Source organism: Ursus americanus, chromosome 8, assembly GCF_024610735.1.
Source record: "Ursus americanus isolate L20-20 chromosome 8, mUrsAme1.1.p, whole genome shotgun sequence".
Lineage (NCBI taxonomy): Eukaryota > Metazoa > Chordata > Mammalia > Carnivora > Ursidae > Ursus > Ursus americanus.
Genome location: NC_142134.1, coordinates 35,966,060 through 35,991,924, shown reverse-complemented (window position 1 = coordinate 35,991,924; position 25,865 = coordinate 35,966,060). Strand labels below are relative to the sequence as shown.

The following is a 25,865-nucleotide window of genomic DNA, read 5'->3' as shown; positions in this document are numbered from 1 at the left end:
TGTGTGACAGAATCTTGCAGACTCAAATTTTCAGGGCTTATTTGGTTGCAATATGTTGAACATTTTTATTATTAATGCACTGTGGGGCTTTGAATTGATTTCATTACAAACAGAGACCAGATGTGCATTTATGCCAAAAGGGCTATGGGATGAATCCTTATTATAGCAATTTGTGTGGATTTATGCACTCCTAAAATGAAGAGTCCTTCTATGGCACATTAGCTAGGCTGAGGAATTTCTGAAAGAGATTTTTCCTGAGAAATATTACAAATGATGGCCTTACTAAAAGCCCGTCTGTGCCATTTGCTCTTTTCTCTATTTGTTTTTAACCAGGCTGATCCTCAATAATATACTGTATAATAATCCATAAATATCTACCCAGTAGATCATTTAGCAGATGAGCCATAACTATCTATTTACCCTAAATCATGGAAGAACAGTGGTTATATTGACTCTGGTTACCCTCTTACATATGCATCTCCATACTTGTTGCTATTCATAATGATGCTTCTCCAATTTCAGCACTGTTCCTGCCACAGTTTTTATGTCCTTTGATTTTATTACAATGTAGCTCAGACCCCAGGGCAAATAACTCTTGCTGGATGTGATCAGATTAAGAGATCAGTAGCATATCTCCCTACATTAGCAACTTTTAAAAAATACTCCCCACATACTTAGCCCAGGGGTAATATTAATTCAGTAATAATTCACCTACAAAGCTGAGTGTTTTCATGATAATTCCTGAATATAGTCAGGCTATTTCATTGCAGAAATTACTGGGTGACTTTAACTGATAATGACGCTTAATTCTTTTCTTTCCTCTAAAGACCTCCTAATCTTATAACAAAAGAGATAATTCTTTGCAAAGACCAGACAGCTGTTGCCCATTTGATTTATGGATGGGTGTTTTGGGATTTTTTTTTTTCCAATATAACAAATACGTTCCATTATTCCAGAGCATTTCTGTTTAATCCTGTAGAGTCTGCAAAATTATGTAATATTATAATTATATTAAGATTGTGACATTTAGGCAATTGGAATTTATAATAGTGCGTTAGCTTCATTTCTTATAAGTTTATAAAATCTTCAAAAGTATAACAGGAGGCTTTGGAGCACTCTGAATCAGATTATTTAACTAGCCCGAGGTCAGTGTTGGAGCTGGGTTTTAGCTGGGTCTGCCCGTATCAGACATCATGCGTAGCCACGGCACTGGTTAAGCTGTGCCCAGATTTTGACTGCCTTTACATCCTACTTCCCTAGTCTCTCTTTACTTTTGTCCACCCTTTTGCCTGGTGTGTCCCTCATACCTCCAAATATTTATGTTATTCATTGCATGTAAATGGTAGTTGAATAGGTTTCTTTACCACAAAACCCCAGAACTTTTAAATATTAACATTGTAAACCTCCAAGAGAGAATTGGTATGCAGTACTCACAGAGTGATTTGTCCATGGCTCTCCCTGCTCTCCAAAGCATCTTTCACAGAATTCATAACTTTGCTCATTTCCTCTGTCAGTACCAGAGTCCCAACAAAAAACAGATGGAACATTTGAAGAAAAGGGTTTGTTTACAGTGTTCTTGGGGGAGCAAAGGTGAACTACAAGGGATTGAGCCCATGCTAGTGTCAGAGGTGGAGCTGTCCCCAACCCCAGGCCTGTGGTTGCTGGACCAGAGGAGGGACTAAAAGTTGGAAGCGAATGTCTTTGAGAGGAAGGTTGACGGACTGAGAGACTCTGCTTAGCCTCAGGCAACTTTTCAGAAAGAGACCTAGGGGAATAAATACCCTGACCTCACTCTCCCTCCTCCTTCCTTTCACTTGCCCACCCTCCCCTTTGGACAAACCCCATAGAAGCCAGAGAAGAGGAAGCGTTCTGAATAACATCCTAAGTTCACCCTGTAGGGCAGAGAGCAGGATGGAGGAGGATGGAAAGTGACCTTGAACCAAGAACTGGAAAGTACCCAGCATAGTTCTCAGCTTTGCGCTTCCCTTCTCTTATCCCTCCTCCCTTTCCCATCCTCTTCTTCTTTCTCCTGGCCCTGCCCCTCCCCCCCCCCGTTATTCCTTTCCCATGCCCCATCCCCTGTGCTCTGCTCTAAATTTCCCCCTTTTTCTAGTGGATTTTTTTTTGTCATGTTGAAAAATTAAAGTAAAATAACTATCTTTCACGATTCATTCCTTCTCTCTTTCCCCTTTCGTAGTCCTGTGAACTTCAAACTTTTAAAATAAAGGAACACTTTTTACCCCCCATGAAAGCATAGATGAGAAAAGAAAGGAAGGAGTAATTCTCTGTAAACAGTGTATTCAGTTTCCCCTCCTCAAGAGTTCGATGAGTGAATGCATCCTGGAATGTGAGGCACCTCCTTTATGACTTTATAGTGTTTCTGGGGATTTGCTGAGGACTTTCCAGGAAAGACCACCTCTGGTTCACAGTCTCTACATCTGTACCATGGGGAATATCATTCTTTTCATTATTGATAACACTGCCCACCCACTGTGCATTTGGCACCACTGTAGACAGCAAGTATATGCAAATAAATGGATTGGGATGCTTACTTTAGTCTGAAGAAGCAAACTGTATTTTCATGTTTGCTAAGAAATGAGTGATTCCCCCCAGCCCCATCCTTGCAGTTAGGCCAGGAGGGAGGAACAAAATAGGCAAAGAATCTTGATGGCTTCTGATTCACAATGAATTCAGGCGACTTACATACTGTGAAATTATAGATTAAATTTTGTATGGTGATAAAGAGTGGATTACATTTTACTAGAGAAAATGTAAGCCTCTAAAGTCAGAATTTCATGAAGAAATTTATTGCAAACTAGCCAAAATACTTTCATAATGATGAGATTTAATAAAAAACATAATTTGTATGAAAGAAAAAGGCAAAAGTTGTACACAAGGGGGCCTTTAATAGAGGGGGAGGAAGGAGAGAGAAAAATTGGTAGGTAGTTGCATGGATGGATGGATGGTCGACTGCCTGGATGGATGGATAGAAGGAAAGACAGGTTCAAGGATAAATAGATGGATGGATAGAAAGATAGACTGGTCTTCTTGAAGGCCAACAAATTTAGTTCAGAGCTCGGGCTCCTCAATCATATGTAGCAAAGTATCCTATTTTCTCACGTTAATTACTGCTTACTAAAATACAGTCTCCAGCTTTAGCTTCATCTCTAGATTACACCAGATTTTCAAAAAGGAGTTTATATTTTCTGTGTTGCCTAGCTTATTGCACTTTACAATCCCTCCAGTCTTTTTCAATTTAAAAGTCTTTGAAATTGCAGTTTTGAACAGCTTCATATTTCTTTGCATATGAAGTGAGTTATGCTTCCTGCTTCATTACCTGGTTCAACTATTCTATGGAGAAGAAATGCCTGAATTGTCACTGGAAAATAGTCTTTCTATTTCTAGCAAACCGAAGAGTCTTGTCTTTTGTTTGTTCACAAGCTTCTGGCAGATTTTGAGAGAAGTAGAGCTCCTCCTGCATTTTCTAAAGAAAGATGTGAGGGTGCAGAATTGCTGCAATTTTACAGTATAAAATAAGCCAGTTATCTGCCTGGGAAGACTAGGTCAAACCCTATCACCTGGATTTTAATTTCTCAATCCTTTTAATCTCCGTAGAGCTAATGTGGAACAAAAGCAAATTACTTCCTGATTTTTCAGGAACTGGTAGGGTTTCTAGGACTTTGGGCTTATTTTAACCTACTTTCAGTAGTAAGGTAGAAACATTTAATTGTTTATATACCTTCTTGACTCTGATTTACAGCAAAATAACATAAGTAGATCTTTCAAAGAAATGATAGCTGTATACTTAACCACTATGAAAAACTCCTTCATGAATTGTTTTGGCACCCGATTAATGTTTGATGTAATAAATCTCATAAAATGTCAAAACATTCAAAGAAAATTGTTTTTACATGTGTCAAAATTTGAAATGTAAATAGTATCCATCTCTGTCGTAATTATTATCCTTAACTAAAGCTGCAGGGTTCCCCCCCACCGCATTCAAGCCTGGATATAATCCTGCCATTTCAATACAGGCATTAATTTATGGATCCTCACAGAACTCATAAGATTTTTCAGTGTGCATGTGCTTATTTCTGAGAAATAACTTTAGTAGAATTTAGCACAAGAAATGTTAGAGACAGACGTTTTCATTAGTCTCTAAGCAAAGATATGCAGAGTTAACATTATTTCAACCCTTTGTGCAGAAGACTTGAGGCAGATTAAAGATATGCGTGTATCTGTTGTATAGAAGTAAGATAATTGTGGTCCATGACTACTGTGGTGAGAGAAATAAATAGAGAACTCAGAAAGACGATAGAGTAGCCTCTGGATGCCACTGGAAAGAATGTGGTCAGTGACAGCCTGGTTTGGAAAGGCAAACTTTGAGCTATGAATGTTGACGTCACAATGGCTGTTGGAGAATCCAGTGAACGGCACCACCTTGGAATGCTTCTCTGTCCTTCGCTTCCCACAGCCAATCAGATAGCAGTCCTGTTGGTGGACTTATAAATCTCTCCTAAACCAGGCCACGTTTCACCACCGCTACCCTCATCCAACACAGCGTCTGCTGCTGGAGCCTCTTACCAAGGTCCCTTTCATCCACTCTGGAACCCTCTAATCCATTCTCCAGAGTTGATTTCAAATACAACTCGGATTAGACCACTCCTGTTTAGACATGTTAGTACCTTCCCTTGCTCTTAGTGCAGTTCTCAAAATCTTCATCAGGACTTCTGAAGGGGACCACTTCATGTGCCCCTTGTTCACCTCTGCAGCAGCCTAAATCCCACTTAGAGCCCCCTCTGTGCAGTTGCCCTAGGACCCATGCCCTTCCATCCTAAAATGTCCTCTCTGCCTGGAGGCCCTCACCTACATCCCAACCCAATTCCCTTTCCATTCCATCTCACATTCAACATTATTCCCTAGAAAAGCACTTCCTAAATTATTCCCTAACTTCAGACACTAGAGTAAAATGCCCTTAAACTTGGGTTCTGTATTGCACTCAACAAAATTAAAATTAAATAATTCTTTAGTTAATTTATTAAAATCCCATTTCCATTATTAGTATGTAAGCTCCTTTTTATTGGGAACCATTTTATTCAGTATTGTAGCCTCAGACTTTAACCCAGTGCTATTAGAAATTCATGTGTTGGGGTGCCTGGGTGGCTCAGTCGGTTAAGCTTCTGCCTTCAACACAGGTCATGATCCCTGATGCTGAGATCGAGCCCCATGCATCAAGCTCTCTGCCCAGTGGGGAGCCTGCTTCTCCCTGTCCCTCTGCTGCTGCCTCTGCTTATGCTCCCTCTCTCTCTCTCAAATGAATAAATAAAATCTTAAGAAAAAAAGAAATTCATGTGTTAATTAAAGAACAATGAACATATAGACTGAATGAATAACTGCTGAAATTATAGAGACAGAGATATTCATCCTATTTTTTAAAGTAAGATACAATATGTTTACCACATACGCATACACATGTATACTGTGTAGGTACCAATATTGAATTCTGAAGGTAGAAAAGTGTGTTTTTTTCTTTCCATTGTTCCTACAGTACCCTGTCTTCTCAAACCATGGTTATTCTAGTTGTTACTTCTGTTGCCTTCCCCCCTTATTTCCAGCTATTCGTTACCATTCTGCTGTATTCCCATAACTCATACACAGTTCTGTTATTAAAATTGCACTGTTGCATTAATATTACCTGTCTTTATGCCCCTATCCCCACCACCATCCCAAAAGATAGAATGTAAGCTTCGTGAGTGTAAGAGCTATATAACATTCATTTTTATTTCCTCAGGAAGTAACAAGGGTCCAAATGATTGTTGAATGAATGGAAGATTTTTACTGTGATTTCTTAAGTTTTAAGAGGAAGAGAGGATCAAGATGAATAGTTACATCAATTTTTATTTTACTTTAAAAATACACTTTTCACATTTTTATTGTAAGAATGTTTATGACTTAATTGTACTTCAGGTTTTTTTTTTTTTCTTTACAACTTTCTTTTTGGTGAATATTGAGTTTCAGAATTCTTTTGCAGACATAATTAGATTTATTCTTCATAAATGAACACTCCTTAAATGCTAAAATAACTACTTTTTTAAGATAATCCACCAGTGAATTTCATATTTGACTCACTGTTTACCACACTAGGTCATCTGCTGTTGCTTATATAGCGAGCACCATCATCTTTTATGTTGAGAACAGTTATATTGTGACTTATTAGTCGTCTACATTGTTGACTTTTTGATTACTGTCCATGAAGAAAATTTTAAAATTTTATATAAGGAAGCTACATAGGCCTTCTTTTCCACCTTATCATGCCCCACCCTAATATTATAACATATTTGAAAGCTATGTTTATACATCTACACAGAAAAAAAAAGAGAGAAATGAAATAACAGTATGAAAATACCAGTTGCTATCATTTCTTATTTTTTCTTTGTTTGATAAACCATTTTGCTTTTCATAATATTCCCTGATAGAGGTCATCAAAGTCAATACTTACATCCTTAGTTTCAAAGATACTGTGTCAATAAAGAAAATATATTACCAAGTTCAGTAGACCTCAAACTTTTTAAAAAACTTTTTTCAACAAGTAAATCAAAAGAGGTCTTCCTCTGCCCTGACATTTCTCATAGAAAAAATAATATGTGGGGGCACCTGGGTGGCTCAGTTGGTTAAGTGTCAGACCTATTTGAAAACTTAGCGAATACTAACATCTCACTAATTTAATTAATGAATACCAAATTTTATAAATCATTCATTGATTACTAGATTACCAGTAGGCAGCCTTAAATTGTATGTAAAATTTAAATGTATGGATTATAATGTATTTATGTTGTTCAGTAACCACTTAAAAGTACTTTCATGACCCATCAGTGGGCCATAAATGCCACTTTGATCTACATTGAATTTGTTACATACTTATCCTTGAACCCTCAAATGTATTCTATTTGGTTTTATAGGTATCTTAGGTATGTAGTCCTTGACCATATTTTACAAATTTATTAAAGTTAGTGCGGGTGTTTTCTATTGCAAGGATTTCTACAAAGTACTGATTAAAGTAAATACTTTAACATATTCTTCTTGTAAAATTTAAACATTATAGAAAAGATTTTTCCTTTGATTCCCATCTTTCAGGCTTTCTTCTGTGTGCTTAAATATATATAAAATAAACACATAAAAATATCATGCTATATGTATTGTATTTCTTTTTCATATGGTACTATTGTTTTGCATTTTTATTTCATAAATACCATGCTAATAGATATTAGCATATATAAGTAATTTTTATACTTGCATTTATTTTAACTCAACGGAGCATACTGAAAATTCATGTTATGATATTGATCCCCTCTAAACTTTTAAGCTGTTGTATAATATTCCATGATATGTATATATATGAACAGTTTTCTGCAGGTCATAATCCATTTTGTTTTCTATTATAAACAAGCTAGAATGAACATGTTTGAACATTTCTTTTTTACATCTGTGGGATTATTTTATTTCTTATGGTTGAAATTAATAACAGAAATCACTCAAGTTATATGGTCTTCACATTTCAGAATTTAATGGACACTGGTAATTTGTTCTACGTGGGGGCTTTACAAATATATATGCCTAGTAGTAGTTTCTGGGGGTAATAGACATTTCCACAAATCCTTGCCAACATTTTGTTGCTACACTTTTTTTTTTTTGCTTTTAATTTGGATTTTTCTATATACTTGAGGATGAGATTATTAATGATTTACCTGTTTCAGTAGCCCTAATTTACGTATTTGTTTCTTTAGCATTCAGTCCTGCTACTAACATTTATTAAGCATCCCTTAGAAGATGCTGATAACCTATGTGACTCACAGTCTTAGTCGTGCTCCTTAGAGCTGCCTGAATACCTGTTAGGAAGAGAGCCTTATAGAGAGGACTTTTCTCTGTGTGACCCTGAATTTTATATTGGACTGTGCTAAGGAAAAAAAAGTTTCCTAAACATGACACTAATATTTAAGTTGTTATAGGGTAAAATATCCCTATCTTTTTATACCCAAAGCTATCAAATTTATTCACATGAGCATGGGGTATTATTCTCTATCTATTTTAACATCCTTGGGGTATTGAAAATTTGATCTATTCTTATAGAATATACTTGAAAAACCAGCATGTAGCTTCCCAAAAGGAAGATGCTAGATACAGCAATAATTTGCTACCTAGTGCATCAGAATCAAAATCTCTTACTTGGTCAATAAGAAAATGAAGACCCTTTGAAAAAGCAGGGATTGTTTTGGGGATAAAATTTTCACAGAGCTTAGCAGCCGGTCAGCATCCTTTGTGTACTAAGTACTAATTTAAGCACAATGGAAAGTTTGTGCTTGCCTCTGAGAGCTTGGAGTATGGCTGGGGAGTCACAACACAAATTCACCAACATTGGATCTAAAAACTCACCGAAAAAATCCTAGGACAAACCTTAGATTTGACCACTCACATGGATGATCAAGGTGAGAACAATTTTCAGAAGTAAGATTCCTCGGGGGGGGGGGGCTTCCTAAAGATATAAATTTCAAGTTAGGTATCGTTGAAAAAAAAATGGATTAACAGGAAAACTCCGAGCATATATTCCAGGGGAAGATGGAGTTTAATAACTATTCCTTAAGGCTTGATGATTAGAATTCATATGCAAAAACAATTGTTCACAGAAACCAATAAAGTCACTTACTGAAGATCTCTTTCCTTTTTAATCTATTTTCAAAATTGCAGTTGAAATCTGGAGAGACAGCTGCCAACATTGCTAGAGAGCTGGCCGAACAAACGAGAAATCATTTGAATGCTGGCGACATCACCTACTCAGTCCGTGCCATGGACCAGCTGGTAGGCCTCCTAGATGTACAGCTCCGGAACTTGACCCCAGGTGGAAAAGATAGTGCTGCCCGGAGTTTGAACAAGGTACGGACTCTGCTTAGATATATATACATATCTTTAAAGTTATAGTAAAATCAGTGACGCTGCTCTGGTTAATTTTTCTCTTTCTGTAAAATCAGATCATTCTAAAGAGCATCACTAGTAGTTATATTCAGTTTCCTTCACTTTTATTATAATGGTGACCCTATTTGGCCTCTAATCTACAGACACAATAAGTGATAATCTCCTTATATATTTTGAATTTATAATTCTGTTTTCTTTGGTGTTTACTGCTTTGAATGCTAAATTCTGGCCAGGTCAATGGGAGTAAATGTGATTTATTTTGCTCCTTTTTTTACTTTCAAACTTTTATATCAAAATAATTATAATAAAATAAATGTCTCATCAATAAATAGTAGGAGTTTAGAAAATAGCAACAATGAGAAAGGATATTAGCAATTCATTAAAGGTGTTTAAAAATCAAGTAATTTAATCTAATATTACACTTAAAAACTCATGGGACAAGTAATTAGCTTTTAATTTGTATTTCCTTCTGATATGTAAATTACTCAGATTTTACTTCACTATATTAGCATAGGTTTAATTGTATTTTTGCAAATTAGAATTGTAAATAATGAAAATAGTTCATTTTTTAAACTTCAGAGAATATATATTTTTATATTCTTATTTATACTTGTAAGTATACAATATATACTTATATATATTATATAAACATAAGCATTTTATATGTTTATTGTATACAGCACATACTATATAAGCACTCTATTTACATAAATTTGTAAAGTATATTTTACGTATTTTTAAGGAATATAATTTATTCCTTATAATATCAGATGGTGAAACAACTCCACAATGAAAAGACACTAGAATTGCTAACATCAAATGACATGTGTTCCCTGAAAGGTATTTGTGTAGCACAAGTGATCAGTTACTGAAACTGGATTTTAAGGCCTTGAATGTCGTGACAGTCCTACTTTAAAAAGCAAGAATTTGGCAGTAACAGACTAAAGTCCTCTATGAATTCACTAAATGACCATTCCCCTTTAGAATGAAAAATGACTTTTGAGAATGGTCTTTTAATATGTTAAGTTTTTTTGTGTCTCATCAGACTAAGAGTCTCACTGTTGAAGATGGAAGAAATTTTTCAAGTAATGATGGTTTGATAGAGGAAAGCCTGATCTTTTATCTGGCAAATACACTTTTGCCTGCAACAGCATCCTCAGAAAACAGATTCCGTTGTATCTAGTAGATATAAGTTATTATTAGAGTTTTTTTTCATGCTGAGCATAAAGGAGTTATTTTTGTCACTTATGCCCCCGATAGAATCACAACCAAGTCCCTGATAAAGTGTAATCCACAGCTGCCTGTGTAATCTGGACATGCTGTGATTTTAATGTGTTATTACCCAGGCTGACTGGATGCTATTAACGAATATTGCCGCCAGCTATTGTTATCCTAATGTACTGGAAGTAGTAATTTCTATTAATGTTACATATCCATAACATTACTGGTTATAGCAATACTTTGTATCTTTATTTAAAAACGGTGTTGATGTCTGACAATATCAGGTAAAGCTGGCAATTAATGTCACATTCTAACTGGCTACAGCTAATCAGCTTGCCTACTCTGAATATCAAATAACTACATAATGGGCAAATTTCCATTTGTGAAGCTTTTTAATGCTTTCTTTTGTTTCCCATTTGGCTCTTTTCAATTGTTTATATAATGTGGTTTGTCATATGTTAATTTGCATGATGGGGTAAGGAGATGGGAGGGCAAAGGTTATTCACATGCTTGCTGGCTTGCTCTCATTTCCTGTGGTTCCCACTGTTCCCTGAAGCAGTTATAACCCATCAGATTTGCAAAGTCAACTTGGTACAAATCAATTGAACTCCACATTGAAATTCTGAAGGGTTTAGAGTCCTGCAAAACCAAGATGCGAGTCAGTGATCCAAATGACAGCGTTGGCAATTTACTTGCGCTCATCCCTCACTTAATTCTTTAGAGGAGTAACTGCTCTATGCTCATTGAAGACTGCATGAATTAAAGTTGGGAGAGTCTTAGCCACACAAAAGGCATCAGAGTAACTGCTTCCTAAACCTGGGTAATTTTCTCCTTCAACAATCAAGGCTACTGAAGGAAAAAAGTAGGGAAGAGGAAGAAAATCACAACCTAATTCATGAAATTCTGTGTCATTTATTCAAACAGGGCAATTAAACTTATTATTTATTTTACCACCAGAAAAAAAAAAAGTTTGGGATTGAATATGAGTTGTTATTAACCTTTTGCCCAGAAAAACATCACTCTGCTTGCAAACAAACAAAAACAGGCTTCTTATCCCACAGAAGTTTCTAAAATGTATAAGGTGTTTTGTTTTTTGGTTTGGGGGTTTTTTGGGTCAAAACCATGAAAAGGAATTATTCAAAACATAAAAGCAGTGATAAATCAGAAGATTAGTCACATTCTTCTAATCAGAAGTTACTTATCTGTCCGTATTTTTCCCTCGGAACCAAATAATCGTAATGAATGGGCACTTCTATTTTAACAATAGACAAAATTCCTTGTGTTTAGAACATATGGTTTGTGGTGCATATTAACCATCTATATAATCTTTAAACCACAAACAATGCGGGTTCCAATTTTTGACATAATTTACTTAACTTCATATGTCTTCATTTGTGGCTCATGAATTAACAACTAACCTGATGTGAAATGAATCATTTCAAACGACTGAAGTATAATGATTTTTACTAATTTCTACTAAATGAATTCCAAGATTTCCTCCCATCATTAACAACTTTTTACCATTCAACTTTCACTTGGGTTATTCTGAAAGGGTGCTGGCGACTAGTTTTCAAGTCATTGCTTACATTTTGCTGCTGCTTAGCTTTCATCCTCTTCTGGAAAGTAGTGCACAACAAAATGAGGTGTTTTGTGTAGATGTGTTCTTTTATTTTTCTTGTTTTCTTCTGTCACTAACTTGTTTTTTCTATTCTGTGTTTAATCTGCTGTCTTAATGGATTCAGCTTCAGAAAAGAGAGCGCTCTTGCAGAGCCTATGTCCAGGTACTTTCTGCGTTTTTATAAATGTGTTAAGTTGTTGAATTGTCTCTGTTGGTGGTAGCATTTATGGGCATCTGATAGAAACATGATAATGTACCCTGTTGAGCTAAAGGGATTTCAGGGAGGGCGTGAAGGGTGGGAATAGAGAGACTTGTTGTAAGGGTATGTGCTGAAAAGAAATTGGCAGTGCCTGTGCTCTGTCCTACAAGATGAGCACAGGCAAACAAGGAGGTGTAACTTGGTATGTGACAGTTTTGATCACAACTAAAAGGTGAGTTGGGTGTAATATGTAAATCTCTCATTTCTTCTTAGAGGTGTGTATGAAAACGTTTCATTAATACTTCGGGCCAGTTAATGTTGAGTAGCAAATCACTCAGAAATGACATTTAATTAAAATTCTGTAAGACAAAGAATAGTCCATAATACTTGGAATTATCATGCCTCTGTACCAAAATGTGCAACCCATGCTGTGACTGTCTTACTTCCCCACTCACTGCAAACATTTTAGTCCTAATATAAATGTAATTTTTCTCCAGTTAATATGTTGCAGTTTGTTTCTAAGCAGGGTAGAGACCATTCCTATGTTTATGGGTTCTGTGTGAAAAGAATCCCAGAAACAACCTTTACAGTTATTTTTACAAGGGAGGAATGCAAGAAGGCAGTGTAGAGGTGGAAAAAATTTTCCTTTTTTCCCCATTAGGTCCTTTGGCTGGTCTAATGATTAAATTGACATAAGACAGATTAACAGGAGAAAAACAAATTTAATTCCATATGTACAGAAGCCCCCAAAAGTTATGAGACTCAACGGCAGTCAGGCAGTTGAGACTTATATGTCATCCTGAGCTAAAAAGATGAAAAATAATTTACATCAAACAGATATTAGAAAGATGCTGTGCGTTTTACTTTATAAATTAATGAATCTTTGTGTATAAGAAACGTTCCATTGCTTTTGTTTGGTTTTGTTTTTTCTCCTAAGGCTTTGGGAATATGGAAACCTATCCTCTTAGTATGTATGTATGTGTGTGTGTGTGTGTGTGTATCCAATCCTCTTAGTATGTACAATAGGTAGAGAAGTTAAAGTATTCTTCAGCAATAAAAGCTGAAGATCATTTTCGAGCAATATTAGGATTGTTTTTGATTGCAATCTATGCTATCCCCTTAATGGGACCTTGGAGATAATTAGCCTTTTGGTATTTAAATCTATGAAATGCATGGTCATTCAAACATGAGTCTCTGATGGAAAATTAATAGCACAGTTTATTCAATGGCTGATTTCCTGGTGTTATAATTGAATGGCTGTGAATAAATGTTGCAGCTATTGACTAAACATCTGATAAGACCAAATACAAACAGAATATTTGTGAAGCAGAAATGCTCTGCGAAGACATAGCATTACTTCTATTCGCTGTAACGTAGATTATTACTCTATGAAATTCTAGGGTAAATAATACTTTAAACTTTAGTCTATTTGAATTTTAAAGACTTACCGAATGTCCCTAGTGTCTCTCTGTTCGGAGCGCATTCTGAGCTATCTATGAAATAGGTATAAAATACACTGGAAGTGCTTTATGTATTAAATTTGAAAAAATATAATTATTTAGGTATCATGAGATCCTTAAAAAATGTGGCCTTTCCATGGGTACAAGTAACAATTCTTCTAGGTTTGACTTTGACCATCAAATCCATTTAGCTTTTAATTATTTAGAGGTACACTGTCTGTTCTATGAATTGTCTAGATCCATCTTTCCTACATTTGTTTATTTCTTACTTCCTACGTTTCTTTATTTCACCAAAAAAGTGCAGTAAAATCTGGACTATCATCTGTCAGCCATGATAACTGTTAACTGATCTGTAGGTGAACAAGTAAAAGGTGGTTGCTTTGATTTTTTTAAATAATATGTGAACCCCCTAATAGTCATTATGCTTGCACCTCCAAAATTTTAACAAAGACCAAACAATTGGTCCGATATTTTTCTCATTTAGTTTTCATTTAGATTATACTAAAATCTTTGTTTACTATCAAAAGATAGAAACTGGTAAGAGTCATAGTAAAAAACAAAACAAAACAACAACAACAAATTACCATGTATTGGGCAAAATAGATACCTTCATTTAAGAAGAGATTGTTAAGTTTTATGCCAGAGAAGACAAGGAAGGTTGTGTTACATGTGTATGTTAGATAACTACTGTGATGCCGTGTATTAATAGAAGGTACCTTAAAGATGAACATTGACCTAGCTGAGATCTAGAGATGAGATGACTGCCTGAAGGTCACACATTAGCACCCATGGCACTAATACTGCTGTTCTAACATGCCTCCAAGGCTTTCTCAACATCAACAATGATTTATTATTAAGAATAAATGATTAGGCAGTAATTATATGGCCATTACTATGGGGGGCCAGTTTGCAAAAATTCTTATTTAATATCCACAACAATCCTATGATATAATTATTGCTATTTTTAACTTAGAGTAGAGAAAACGGAGCCCAGGGGAAAGTAAATGACTTTCACAAGACCAGACAATAGTCACTGAGGGGGTCCTGAATTCAAAGCTAGGGTTTTCTGACTCAGAAACTCATGTTCCAGATCCCTAGGGTACTGCTGTTACAGAGCTGACTTCATTATTTGCTGTTAGGAGTCAGGATATATCTTCTGGTTTATGTTTATTGATTTATTTTATTGTATTTCAGGGATAGTATAAAGTAAAATAGCTTTTTCTTTCCTTTTTATTTGAGGTTAAGTTCAAATGGCTGTATGGTAATCATTTTTGTCCTTTGATTAAGTGCGAATGCACACATAATTTGCTTTGAGGTCCTTTTGTTTTCAGAGGAATCTGTGATCAAAAAATTTTCCTATTAAGAAAGGAAAAAAACAGAAAATACGGTAACTCTCTGTTAAAGGAGGATCTGTCGAACTATTTTCCAGTGACTCCACCATTTTGCATTTCCAACCAACAATGCATGAAGGCTTCAGTTCCTTCACATCCTCAGGAACGCTTGTTATTTTCTGTCCTTTTTGATTATAGCCATTCTAGTGCAGGTGGATTGCTGAATTCATGGAACCAGGGGCAAGGGGTCTGGGAATATAGTCCATGAACCGGTAAAAGTCATATGGCTCCAAAAAGAGATGCATGGTTTTTATGAGACTCTGGGAAGAGAGTATGACCTCAAACCACTTAAGAACAACTGCTTTTATGTTTTATAAATGTAACCAGAACTTAGATTTACATTTTTTCTAATTTTTTAAGAAGTAATGTTTGTGGGCATTGTTCTCTTTCTTAGCAGGAAATAGTAAGAATTACTGGCATTCATTCTTCATGGCTTTAAAAGCAGGACATTTTCCTAGTAAAGAAATATATATTTTAAAATTTTATCAGCAATTCCTTTTGTTCTCCAGATCTCAGAGGCGGCACATACTCCCTGGAGAGTCTGCAGTCGACCTTGCTTAATGGAAGATATAAGTACATACAGTTATCAATATGAATCTTTTGAGTTATTCTTTGGAATCTGCTATTACCTGCACGGTCAGGTTGAGAACTGATCAGGAAAAATTGGTAGATAGATGCAAATGAATGAACACACACACACACACACACCCCTGGTCTCCTTCCATCCTTCCTCTCCTCTGCCGCCTTCTTTTTCTCCTTCTTCTTCAAAGGCAGATGGTCTGTGTTCTGTATAGCTTACAAAGTATTGGGGGGCACCTAGGTGACTCAGTCGGTTAATCATCTGCTTTTGGCTCAGGTCATGATCTCAGGGTCCTGGGATCGAGTCCTTTGTCGGACTCCCAGCTCAGTGGGGAGTCTGCTTCTCCCTCTGCCCCTCCTTTCTCTCTCTCTCAAATAAATAAAAAGATTTTTAAATTAAAAAAAAATGCTTACAAAGTATTTGAAACAAGCCATCTGTTTATTTCAATTTGGAACTATGAGTTGCTCATTACTTATTTATTTAGTTTGTTTTACCTCAGTAATCCACTGGAGATCTCTATCCTAGGCACATAATGGAAGAACAGTATCTGTCTTCAACTATGAAGAAAAACCACATAGTAGTTAACAACAAAAACATTCAGGAATTAATAGTTGAGCCCAGGGGCCCAATAACCTTATCAGCACTGGGAATACAGCAATAGGCAAAATCCTGCTCTCCCCCCTAGGGTAAAATTTCTAGGGGCAGAATATAAATAACACAGCAAGTATGTGAAAAATATAGCATATGAGATGATGATAAATACTAAGAAAAAAAAAGCAAGAAATGCATCACTTGAGTGATATTTGAGCACAACCCTGAAGGAGATGAAGGAGTGAACTATGCAGACATGCAGGAAAAAGCACTCTAGCAGAGCGACAGACAGCTCCTGAGGTAGAAATATCCCCGTGGTGTTCCAGGAGGCCAGTGCATCGGTGCATTGTAAAAGAGAAGAGGGTCATAGGGCGTGAATCTGTGGGATGGCAAGGGCCCAGACCTGATCGTGCATTGTAAGGACGCTGGCTTTTATGCACAGAGACACAGTAAACCACTCTAGGTTTCTAAGCAGAGTGATGACATGAACGAATGTGTTTTTAAAGTGAAGAGTAGATTATTTCAGGAAAACTAAGGGCTGAAACAGGGTGACCAAGAACAATAATGAGCAAATAGGAGTGTGAGATGCTGACATAATTACTCAGGTTCAGGATTCTTTTTTTTTTAAGTGTAACAAACAGGAATTGCTAGGGGTTGTATGTGAAATGTCAGAGGAAGAAGAGCCACAAATGACAGAAAGTGTTTTATGTGAGCAACTGGAAGGATTAAGTCACTATTGGTTGAGATGGTCTGCCTGGGACCAAGTTGCAACAAGCACAGCAAGAACTTCAACTTTGGGGCCTGTCCACTTTGAGTCTATTAGCTGCTCAATGGAGATGCTAAATCTGCAGTCACATAGACAAGCGTGAGTTCAGCTCAGAGGGCAGGCTAGAAGGAATCATTTGGCAGCGTTTCACTTCGGATGGCATTTGCAGCCAAGGTGCGAGATGAATTCATCAAGGGAATGAGTGTAGGGAGTGAAGAGAAAAGAATCTAGGACTGAGCCCCAGACACGGTCAGACTGGAGGAGGTGAGGGAGAAGGGAGGGAGCAACAGGAGAGGCCAAAGAGCAGCCTGAAGGAACAGGGCAGTCCTACAGAGCAAGGCATTCAGGAGACAACTGAGGTTCTTGTTTCACAGACAAGAACGTCATGTCAAGGGCTGCTGACCTGCTCAGAAATGCTGACGCAGCTTCTCAGTGATTACAAGTAATGTCAATGTTTGCTTAATTAAAAAAAAAATCCCAGAACCCATGTATCTGTATTACGATATGTACTATCTAAACATTTTTACCTCTTCCTTTGATTTTTGGGTCTTTAATACAGACTTTTCTGTGAACCAAAGTTGCTACTTGCACCTTTGACAAAGTGCAAATTGAATTATGCCCGTTTTACTTGTCTGCCTTGGTGCATAAGACAAGAAGGATTCTAACCTCCATTTATACTGCTAGGAAGATATTAATGAGTATTTTCAAGTTCCTTGTTTGGTCACTTAATTGGCTGTGTGACAAAGAGCTCTGTGGTGCATGTCAAACAACTTGCGGAGTCCTCTAATGATTTGTGCTTTGCTTGACTTGTGATACTATTCTGTGTGGCCTGTCAGGCTGGATATCCTTGTTAAAGTGGCTAGAATAAATTGGCTAGTGGTGTGCATACAATGTAGTATATTAACTACAGCAACAGGGAGTACTTTCAGCAGCTCTTTCAAGAGATTTCGATGTTTGCCCATAAGCATCAAAGCCAACCCAAACTTTCATTTAATATAATTAAAAGGACATCTGAAAGTAGTTTGAATCACAGCGGGTTCTTGAGGTTTGGTAACCCTTTGTTAAAACCCTGTGAACTTAATATATTTCACAGCTTGATAAATCTGCACTTGATTTGTGTCAGTAAGAGAGAAAATATAAATCTGCACCCTGCGTGTTTCGGGTGCCCTGAACCTATTGCTAAAAGACATGGAGATCAAAGAAAGTGACTTCCATCTACAAAACCAGAGTAGTTTTCTTTAGATAAAGAAGTCCTAAGAATTCTGCCCGGAAAGTTGTCATTAAATGCGGTTATAAAGCAATCATTGAATCAGAAGAGAGCAAAACCATATGTAATGTATGCAGAGTAAGTGATACAGGTTATTATTTAACTTGGAGAGGTCAGTTCAGAAATCTAATCATTAAAAAACCTCTACAGGACGATGGTAGATGTTGACGTGCGAAGAACATCGTTCTGGGAATCTCTCAGAATTCCTGTGGTGGCTGTGTCAGGTCAAGCAGTGATGGCTGCTTTACAGAGCATTTCCGACCCCTCCATTCTGCACATTTCCTATAAATAAACAAAATGTTCCAGCTGCTTTTTGTATATACATGGTTTATGAATGCTTCAGGAAGTAATTCTTAGGAGGGTTAAAAAAAACCTTCTGTTTTCAAATAAAATATTTTCATCTAAAACAAAAATATTTTCCCACCTCTTTTCACCAAGTTGCATTCTCTCTTGTAATTTTTAAGTCAGAGCCTGGGTCATGACTTAATTGTAAAATTGTTCATATAAAGTGCTTTCTAATGCATCCTTGCTTTCTGAAGCGTTTACCTGCAGAAAAGTTTTTGAATATATGGAATATAAATAGATATTGTTTCTGTGCAAACACAAAAAGAATACACATCAATTTCCTTTGTTATTTCTTTAATCTCTTCATGATCACATAAGCTAACCAGAAGGAAAAAGATATTCAGAATAGCATTACACATTTAAGATGCTACTTTCTGAAGTTATCATTACCTTTTCTGGTGCAGGTCAGAAAAGAAATGGAAGTTTTAAGGTGTAATTTGCAGTAAAGTAGTTGCCTGATGGCTTGGAACCAAACAAATGATTTTTTAGTACCGCTCCCAACAGAGTTATAATTTTGATATTTTCCTTTATCTAATGTACGAATTTTATACAGCTGGTAGTAACAAAACTTAACTAGGTGGCTTAAACAAACCAGGGCTTTATTCAAATGCATAAAAAAGAAATGCAGACAATGTAGTCCAAGATTAGCATGAAAATTCCACATCAGAGACCAAGGCTTATTCTGTTTTTCTCTTCTATTAGGTTTAACACATGGGCTTCCATCCTCAAAATGAGATGATGGTTACTTAGGTTCTGATCATCACTTCATGCTAATCTCTACATGGGAAGAAGGAGAAGGACAAGTAACTAAAAGATTCATCTCTTTTTAGAATGTTCCAAAAGACGCATAGGTGGGCATGTCCAGTGATTCTATGTCTAAGTCAAAGAGTGTTATTGGGCAGCTAGCATTCTTAGAGGCAACCAAAAATATTTTTTTTCTCATGTAATGGTACATATTGATATCTGCATCCAGTTTTGATATAATAACCTACCACAGACTTATGATAATATAGGGTTACTTTTGAACCCTAACTACAGATTAAAATTCTCTTTTGATTACTCTGTTAGTTATAGTCTTGGGCAATCATTTTGTTATAAAGGTTATTTCAAATCATTTTCAAATAGCATTTTTCTTCTTTTTAAGTAGTAATTGTTTTTAATAGCTAATATAGGTATATGGTTTAAAGTTCAAAAAGTAAGAATAATAAAAATGTCTTCTTGCCATGGCCATGGCATTGCTAACTCGGGGGTGTGCCACTCACAGTGTGATCTAGTTGGGAGATGGCCCCTGGAGTTGTGTAGTGCAATGCTGCCTTCCCTTCCTCTCCCCAGGCATTCAGCTGCCCTTCAAAGCAATCACTATTATCAGCCTCTTAAATATCCTACCAGAGAAGACTACTTTTATTCTTATCCATGTTTTTACAATATTTTTTCATAAATCTTGTTATAAATCACAGAACAATATTGTTCTCTCTGCTTACAATACGGACTTTGGGAGTAGCTTGTGGCAGAACCACAAAATGAGGCAGCATTTCTCCATTGAAAGGAATAAATGTGTAGAGAGAATCACAAGGTAGCCTCATATCATGGTTTACATCAACAAAACAACTTAATTCTTCGTCAGTAGGAAATGGGTTGAATAAACTGCTATATCAAGTCATGGAATGCTCCTTAAGCCACAGAAGGAATGAGGTAGCTCTTGGGTTGATTTAGAAAGGTGGGTGTGGTATATTAGAGGAGAAAACAAACAGGCAAGCAAAAACCAACAGATCATATTATATAGTATTATAGTGATCACATTTGTCGGTATGTATATGTAAATATTTACAAGTCTGGAGGGATCCACAACAAACTGTCCAAGTGATTTCTTCTTTGGGTGAGGTTGGTGGTGTTGTCCCATAAACAGACTCTCAGGTTTTAATTTGTATACTTCTAAACAATACTGTTTACAAGCATATACTTTTTTTGTTTTTTGGTTTTTTTTTTTTTTACTAATATACATTATTTTGTATATTTATATGTCCTGCTTCAAAGTAAAAATTCAAAAACTAAACCGATGGTCCCTTAAGAACAGCTTCCCTGTGGTTTTTTTTTTTTTTTTCCCTTTATTTCACAGCCATTCTACCAGTTCTCAGAAAATATATCTATGGAGTTATTATTTCAAGAGGAAGGGCATTTTGGATACTTTTATGATCGAGTGCATTTTGAAACCGATGGAAACTCTCCTCCCTTACCTTCTGTGATCCACACTCTTCTGGCTCTGTTTTCTTCACCTCAAGATGTTGACTATTCTTTCTAAGTTTTCTCCTCTAGCATTAGTGTTTCTGGGCCATCGATTCTTCTTCTTCTTCTCAGCTTATCTGGGTAATGTCAGATATAACAATGCCTTGCTTCTTATTTAACTTCATGATGCCTAAACCTATGTCAAGAACAGATGTCTGAGTGAGCTGCAGCTGAGGGGGTAAGAACATGCCCCAAATATGCCACTTTGGCATATTGATTATTTTCAGCTGAAAGCACAAACGTACGAAATTAACCCTTATCTTCCATTAGTTTCCCCTATATATTTCCCACAACTTTCCATTACTTTCCCACAACTTACCATTCCTGAAAGCTTAAATCCTTTTCTTTTATCTTGTCACTTCTTCACAAATGTTTTGTTCTTTTATTTAAAAAATTATATAAGCTTGCCGTCCTAAATGCTTGTCTTTATTTTTCCTATATAAGTTCCTATACACACATAAAAATATTAAATAAAATTTGTAGGCTCTTCTTCTGCTTATGTAATGGGTTAATTCTCAGGTCCTGGCATTAAATTGGCATATACCCTAAGAGGGTAGAGTAGAGGGAAGGTTTTTCCTCCCTTACCAGGCTTCTGTAGACCTTTTAAATTGATTCCATTCAAGTACTTTGCACTCAAAATACGCACCCTCTACCTTTTAATGAATAAAATCTGCTTCTCTTTATTTCCATTTTAAATGAATGCCACCTCATTGCCTACGTTCAAATTCTGTGCACTGCATGTCTTTAGTTCCCATACCAACTGACTTTAATTAATCAGGAAATGTTCTTAAATGCCTGTGGAATCATTCTTTTTCTTCATCCCCAGAGTCAGAATGTATGGATTTGAACCCTGGTTCTGCCCTAGGTTAGTCAATTAACCTTTAGCAAGTCACTTCACTTCTCTGAGTCTCAGTTTTCTCATTGCAAGATGAGGATCATATTCATTTCTCCCTCACTGAGTCGTCAAAATTAAAGGAGTTGATGTATAAAACATATATTTTTGAAATATTTACGTATTTACTTATTTGAGGGGGGGGGAGCACAAGCGGGAGGGGCAGAGGGAGAGGAAGAGAGAATCTTAAGCAGACTCCGTGCTCAGTGTGGAGGCTGCTGCGAGGCTTGATCTCACAACCCTGAGATCATGACCTGAGCCGAAACCAAGAGTTGGGTGCTTAACCAACTGCCACCATCCAATTCTTGATAAATATTAACCATTATAATTTATATCACTCCTCTACTTTAAGTTTTCAGTGACTTCTTATTGCTTTTAAGAAGAACTGTACACATCAAACATGGCTTGCAAACTTCTTTGAAAACAAGCCTTCACTCACTGTCTTGCCACTGAACCCGTTGCACTCTGTTCTGCCACAGGAAATCTTTTCAGTTCCTCGGAGGTGTCTGTTCTTTTCCCCTCCCTATCTGTATGCACATGCTCTACCTTTTGCCTCTTTGGTCGATGTTGAATTTAAGCTCAGAATTCTACTTCATGGAGCCTTTTCAATACAGTGCTTGAACCCTGTGCTTCCGCTATTAGCATGCTTGCCACGTGTCTGCTTGTTTAATAGTCTGGCGTCACTGTACTGTCATCACTTTTAAGGATGGGAGAACATCTGTCTTTCTTGCAGCATCCCAGTTGAGAGTAGTTAGTTAATATTTGTTGAATAAATGTTGAGTTAGCAAGAAGTTTGAGTCAAGTTTATTGCTCTATTTAATTCCTGTAACACAGTATAGATTTATTTGACAGCAATCAATCATTTAATTCTAAATGAGATTTTTTAAATAGTACAATAAATTACAGTTTGCTAAAAACAGTACATTTTTAAACAACAAGGGATCTCTTAAAGAGGCAGAGTCTTTTCTATGAAATTTTAGGTTCATCTTGTTCCCCTGTTAAGGGCTCTTATCACTATATTAAGGTCAGTTGTGTTATATAATCTAATTTTAATTAAGATTTGAAAATGCCAACACTTCACTGTAATATAAAACGGAGTTCAGAGATTAGTAGTTTTTATATGCTTAATGATATTAAATGACAGTGATTATAAAAAGAACCTTAGGTTATTGATCAGATGTGTAAATATCACTCACTCAACTTGACTTCTAATAAAAAACCTGCAAATTCAAAACTGTTTTGAAGACTCCTCTAACATTTGACCTTTAAAATTTTGACTGGAATCAGTATATAAACGTAGATTAGAGTACAATGTGCCCTATTCAGTAATGATTTTAAACTTTTGCTCTATTTTATTTTATTCTCCACTGATAACCTTCATATCAAGAAGTCAAAAATGAAGAATTAAAGAGAAATTTTATTTTTTCAAATTATAAATTAAGGTAAATTATATATGTAATTGTATATTATATCTTATGTAATATAATATTACACACACACATATATATATAAGCAGAAAGCAGAGGATGTGAGCAGAGAACAGAAGACTTATTTCTCTTCGCATATCCTGAGGCTTATACATGAAAAAAAATATTTAAACATAAATGTATATATAAGAAATAAATAGCCATGTTCAGCATAATGATTACAGTATGTATTGATGAAGTAGTATTGCATTCAGGAGAACACATCAAAAAACAAAGATGTAGAAGTAAAGAGTAAAATAAAATTTTATTACTGGAGACTTTTCCAAAAGGATGTCAGCAATTTATTACCTTAAATTTATCCACTGAGAGGAAATAATTGCTCTTAACTTTCTAATGGACTGCCTAATGATAATTTGCATATTTATGAATGTCTGCTTTATTGTAACACAAAAGAACTTTTAACAAATAATGAATGAATTTAATATAGGATTCATTTTCCATTCTGTTTTATTGGGGAGGAGAATCTTCATAATTCTACTCTAAACATATCTAAACATATAACTCCTTTGTTTAAAAATATTTACTAGCTGAATATTTTCTATGCAGTTAAGCCCAAACTTCTATCATACTGAAGGTCTTCTAAGATCTGACAGCTACTTACCATTTCTCCCACCATACTCATCTTTTAACACTCTTTTTCCATGCACCACACACTCTCCTCATCCCAAACCCAAAACATCCCTTGCCTTAGTACCTGCTTTGTTTTGCTTTAGTCATTAACTTGCTTACTATGTCCTTTAGCCTCAAGTTTCCTCATCATAATCCAGGAAAGTTTATTCATCTTTTCGTGTCTAACTCAAAATCACACACCTTCTGGGATCTTTTCTTGATCTTCCTCTGTAAGAATTCATTACTTTTTGTCCCATATGCTGTGAGTTTTTAGCTCTATTTTGTGCTTACCTTCTGCCTTGGAGTGTAGACAAATGGAAGGCTGACTCTATGTTTTTCTTCTCTTTCCTAACCTCCTCCAACAGTGACTTCCCTAGTTCTTTGCATATCATACATAGTTAATAGGACCTCATTGAATTACATTGAAAGTGAGCTCTGGTACACTTAAAAACATTTTGGAAAGCATTTGTAGAATATATTGTTGTTATGCCTAGTAGTTTGCATTTACTACAATAGCCTGTGGCTCTGCTTTTCTCCTTTTGAACTCTGATTGTCTTCTTAATTCCCTCTTATTCAGCCTGTCTTCCTTCCAAACCATGTGATATCTGAGCACTTTATTCTCTCAGAACATTTCTTGGGAGACATGGCAAAAAAGTTGTAAAACTAGAAGATGTTTTCATTTTCCTATTACATATAAGATCATTAGTGATTTGATAGTAAAAGTAGGTTATCTTTGCATAATGAGAATTTTATGAGTACCTAAAATGTCTCAAGTCACTAACATTTACCCTAGGAAAACACCAGTGAACATGGTCTCTCCCCTGAGAACATCGTAACCTCGTGAGAAAGCCAGACCACAAGTATGGATAGTTCTATTCAAGGTGAATAAGTACTAAAATGGGAACCCATTGTGGCACTGAATCTCTAAATGATAACAATTTGGATAATATTGGCTAGTTACTAGGGTTTTTGTTTTTGTTTTTGTTTTTTCCATTTGTTCTTACATATTCTTTGCTCTTATAAAACCAATACTTTCAGAGATTTTTTTTTTTCCTGCTGGTATGATAATGGAGAAGATTCACTGAAGTATGAATCTTCATTAGATGTGAATCATTCAGCAGAGTCATTGAACACTTATCATGTACCAGGCAGAGTACTGGGCACTTATAAAAGACACAGAGTCGCTGCCCTCACAAAGCATACCTTTTCTTAAGTGAGAGATCTGAAACAGCCATGCAGATAAATACATATTTTAGATACTTTAGATAATGACACATGATACAAAGAAAACAAAACAGTTAACAGATTTAAGGGTGGGGGGGATTCTCCCTAGCTATGCCAATAATCGAAGACTTCTTTGTACCCGAGCTAAAACCTGAAGGAGCTTACAATTAAAAGTCCATCTTCAGAAAAATGCAATGGTGGTAAAGTTACATATCTTTTCACAAGCATTCATTCCATTTGGTCTTTAATTTAGTGGTTTTCAAGTGAAGAAAGAGGGGTAAGTAGGTTCTCCAGGTGATTTTGCTTACCTAGTTTAAGTTTTACTGCTCACCTGGGTAAGAAGTGCCATTGAGAGGTGTCTCATCGTTGATCCTGGGTATTTCACAAGCACATCGTCTTGGAATAATGACAAAAGTTGTTACTAGAGAGATTTTTAGCTGGTTCCCCCCAAAATTTTCACAGTAGTTTTAGCAAATAAGTAAGTCCTCCCTTTTGAAATAGTATGATTATACACTTTAAAACATCTTTTAACAAACAATCTGTAATTATATGCTATGAGTAAAACTAGTCAAATGAATTTGCCTAAGATCTGAATTTTATGATAAGAAGGTCCAATAATGTTGTGTAATGCAAATATATGTCTAGAAGGATACAGTATGCTCATCCTGGTATGAATCTAAGTGACTTTTACACTTTCTAATTTATATTTGATTTTTAGAAACAGTCAAAAGTCACTTTAGAGTCTAGCCGTAAACTATATAATGAGAAGAGTGATATTTAATAGCAGAATACCCCTGACTACCTCAATTTGAAACATAATGAAACTTACTTTCTTGTGTAGTTCACACTTTGTTGATTGGTTAGAAAACATAAATATGTCCAAAGACACCCTGAAATTTAGTGACAACTAGAACGCAAATTTCCAGTGCCATCTCCTATTCAGTTTCTGGTGTTGTGAAAAAGAA

The 25,865-nt window shown here is 35.9% G+C and overlaps 1 protein-coding gene across 5 annotated transcripts in view; it reads left to right on the top strand.

Annotated features, from left to right (window-relative positions):
• The window catches only part of ADGRL3 (adhesion G protein-coupled receptor L3), a 501,774-nt gene that overhangs the window by 345,208 nt on the left and 130,701 nt on the right, over nt 1-25,865 (top strand). For 3 of the 5 annotated variants that reach the window (XM_087864114.1, XM_087864113.1, XM_045815873.2), the window contains 2 exons: nt 8,743-8,928; nt 11,931-11,969. In XM_087864114.1, coding sequence (XP_087720240.1) covers nt 8,743-8,928; nt 11,931-11,969 — 225 coding nt within the window. The remainder of the gene's footprint in view (nt 1-8,742; nt 8,929-11,930; nt 11,970-25,865) is intronic. The other 2 variants (XM_045815875.2, XM_087864112.1) reach the window with 1 other exon arrangement.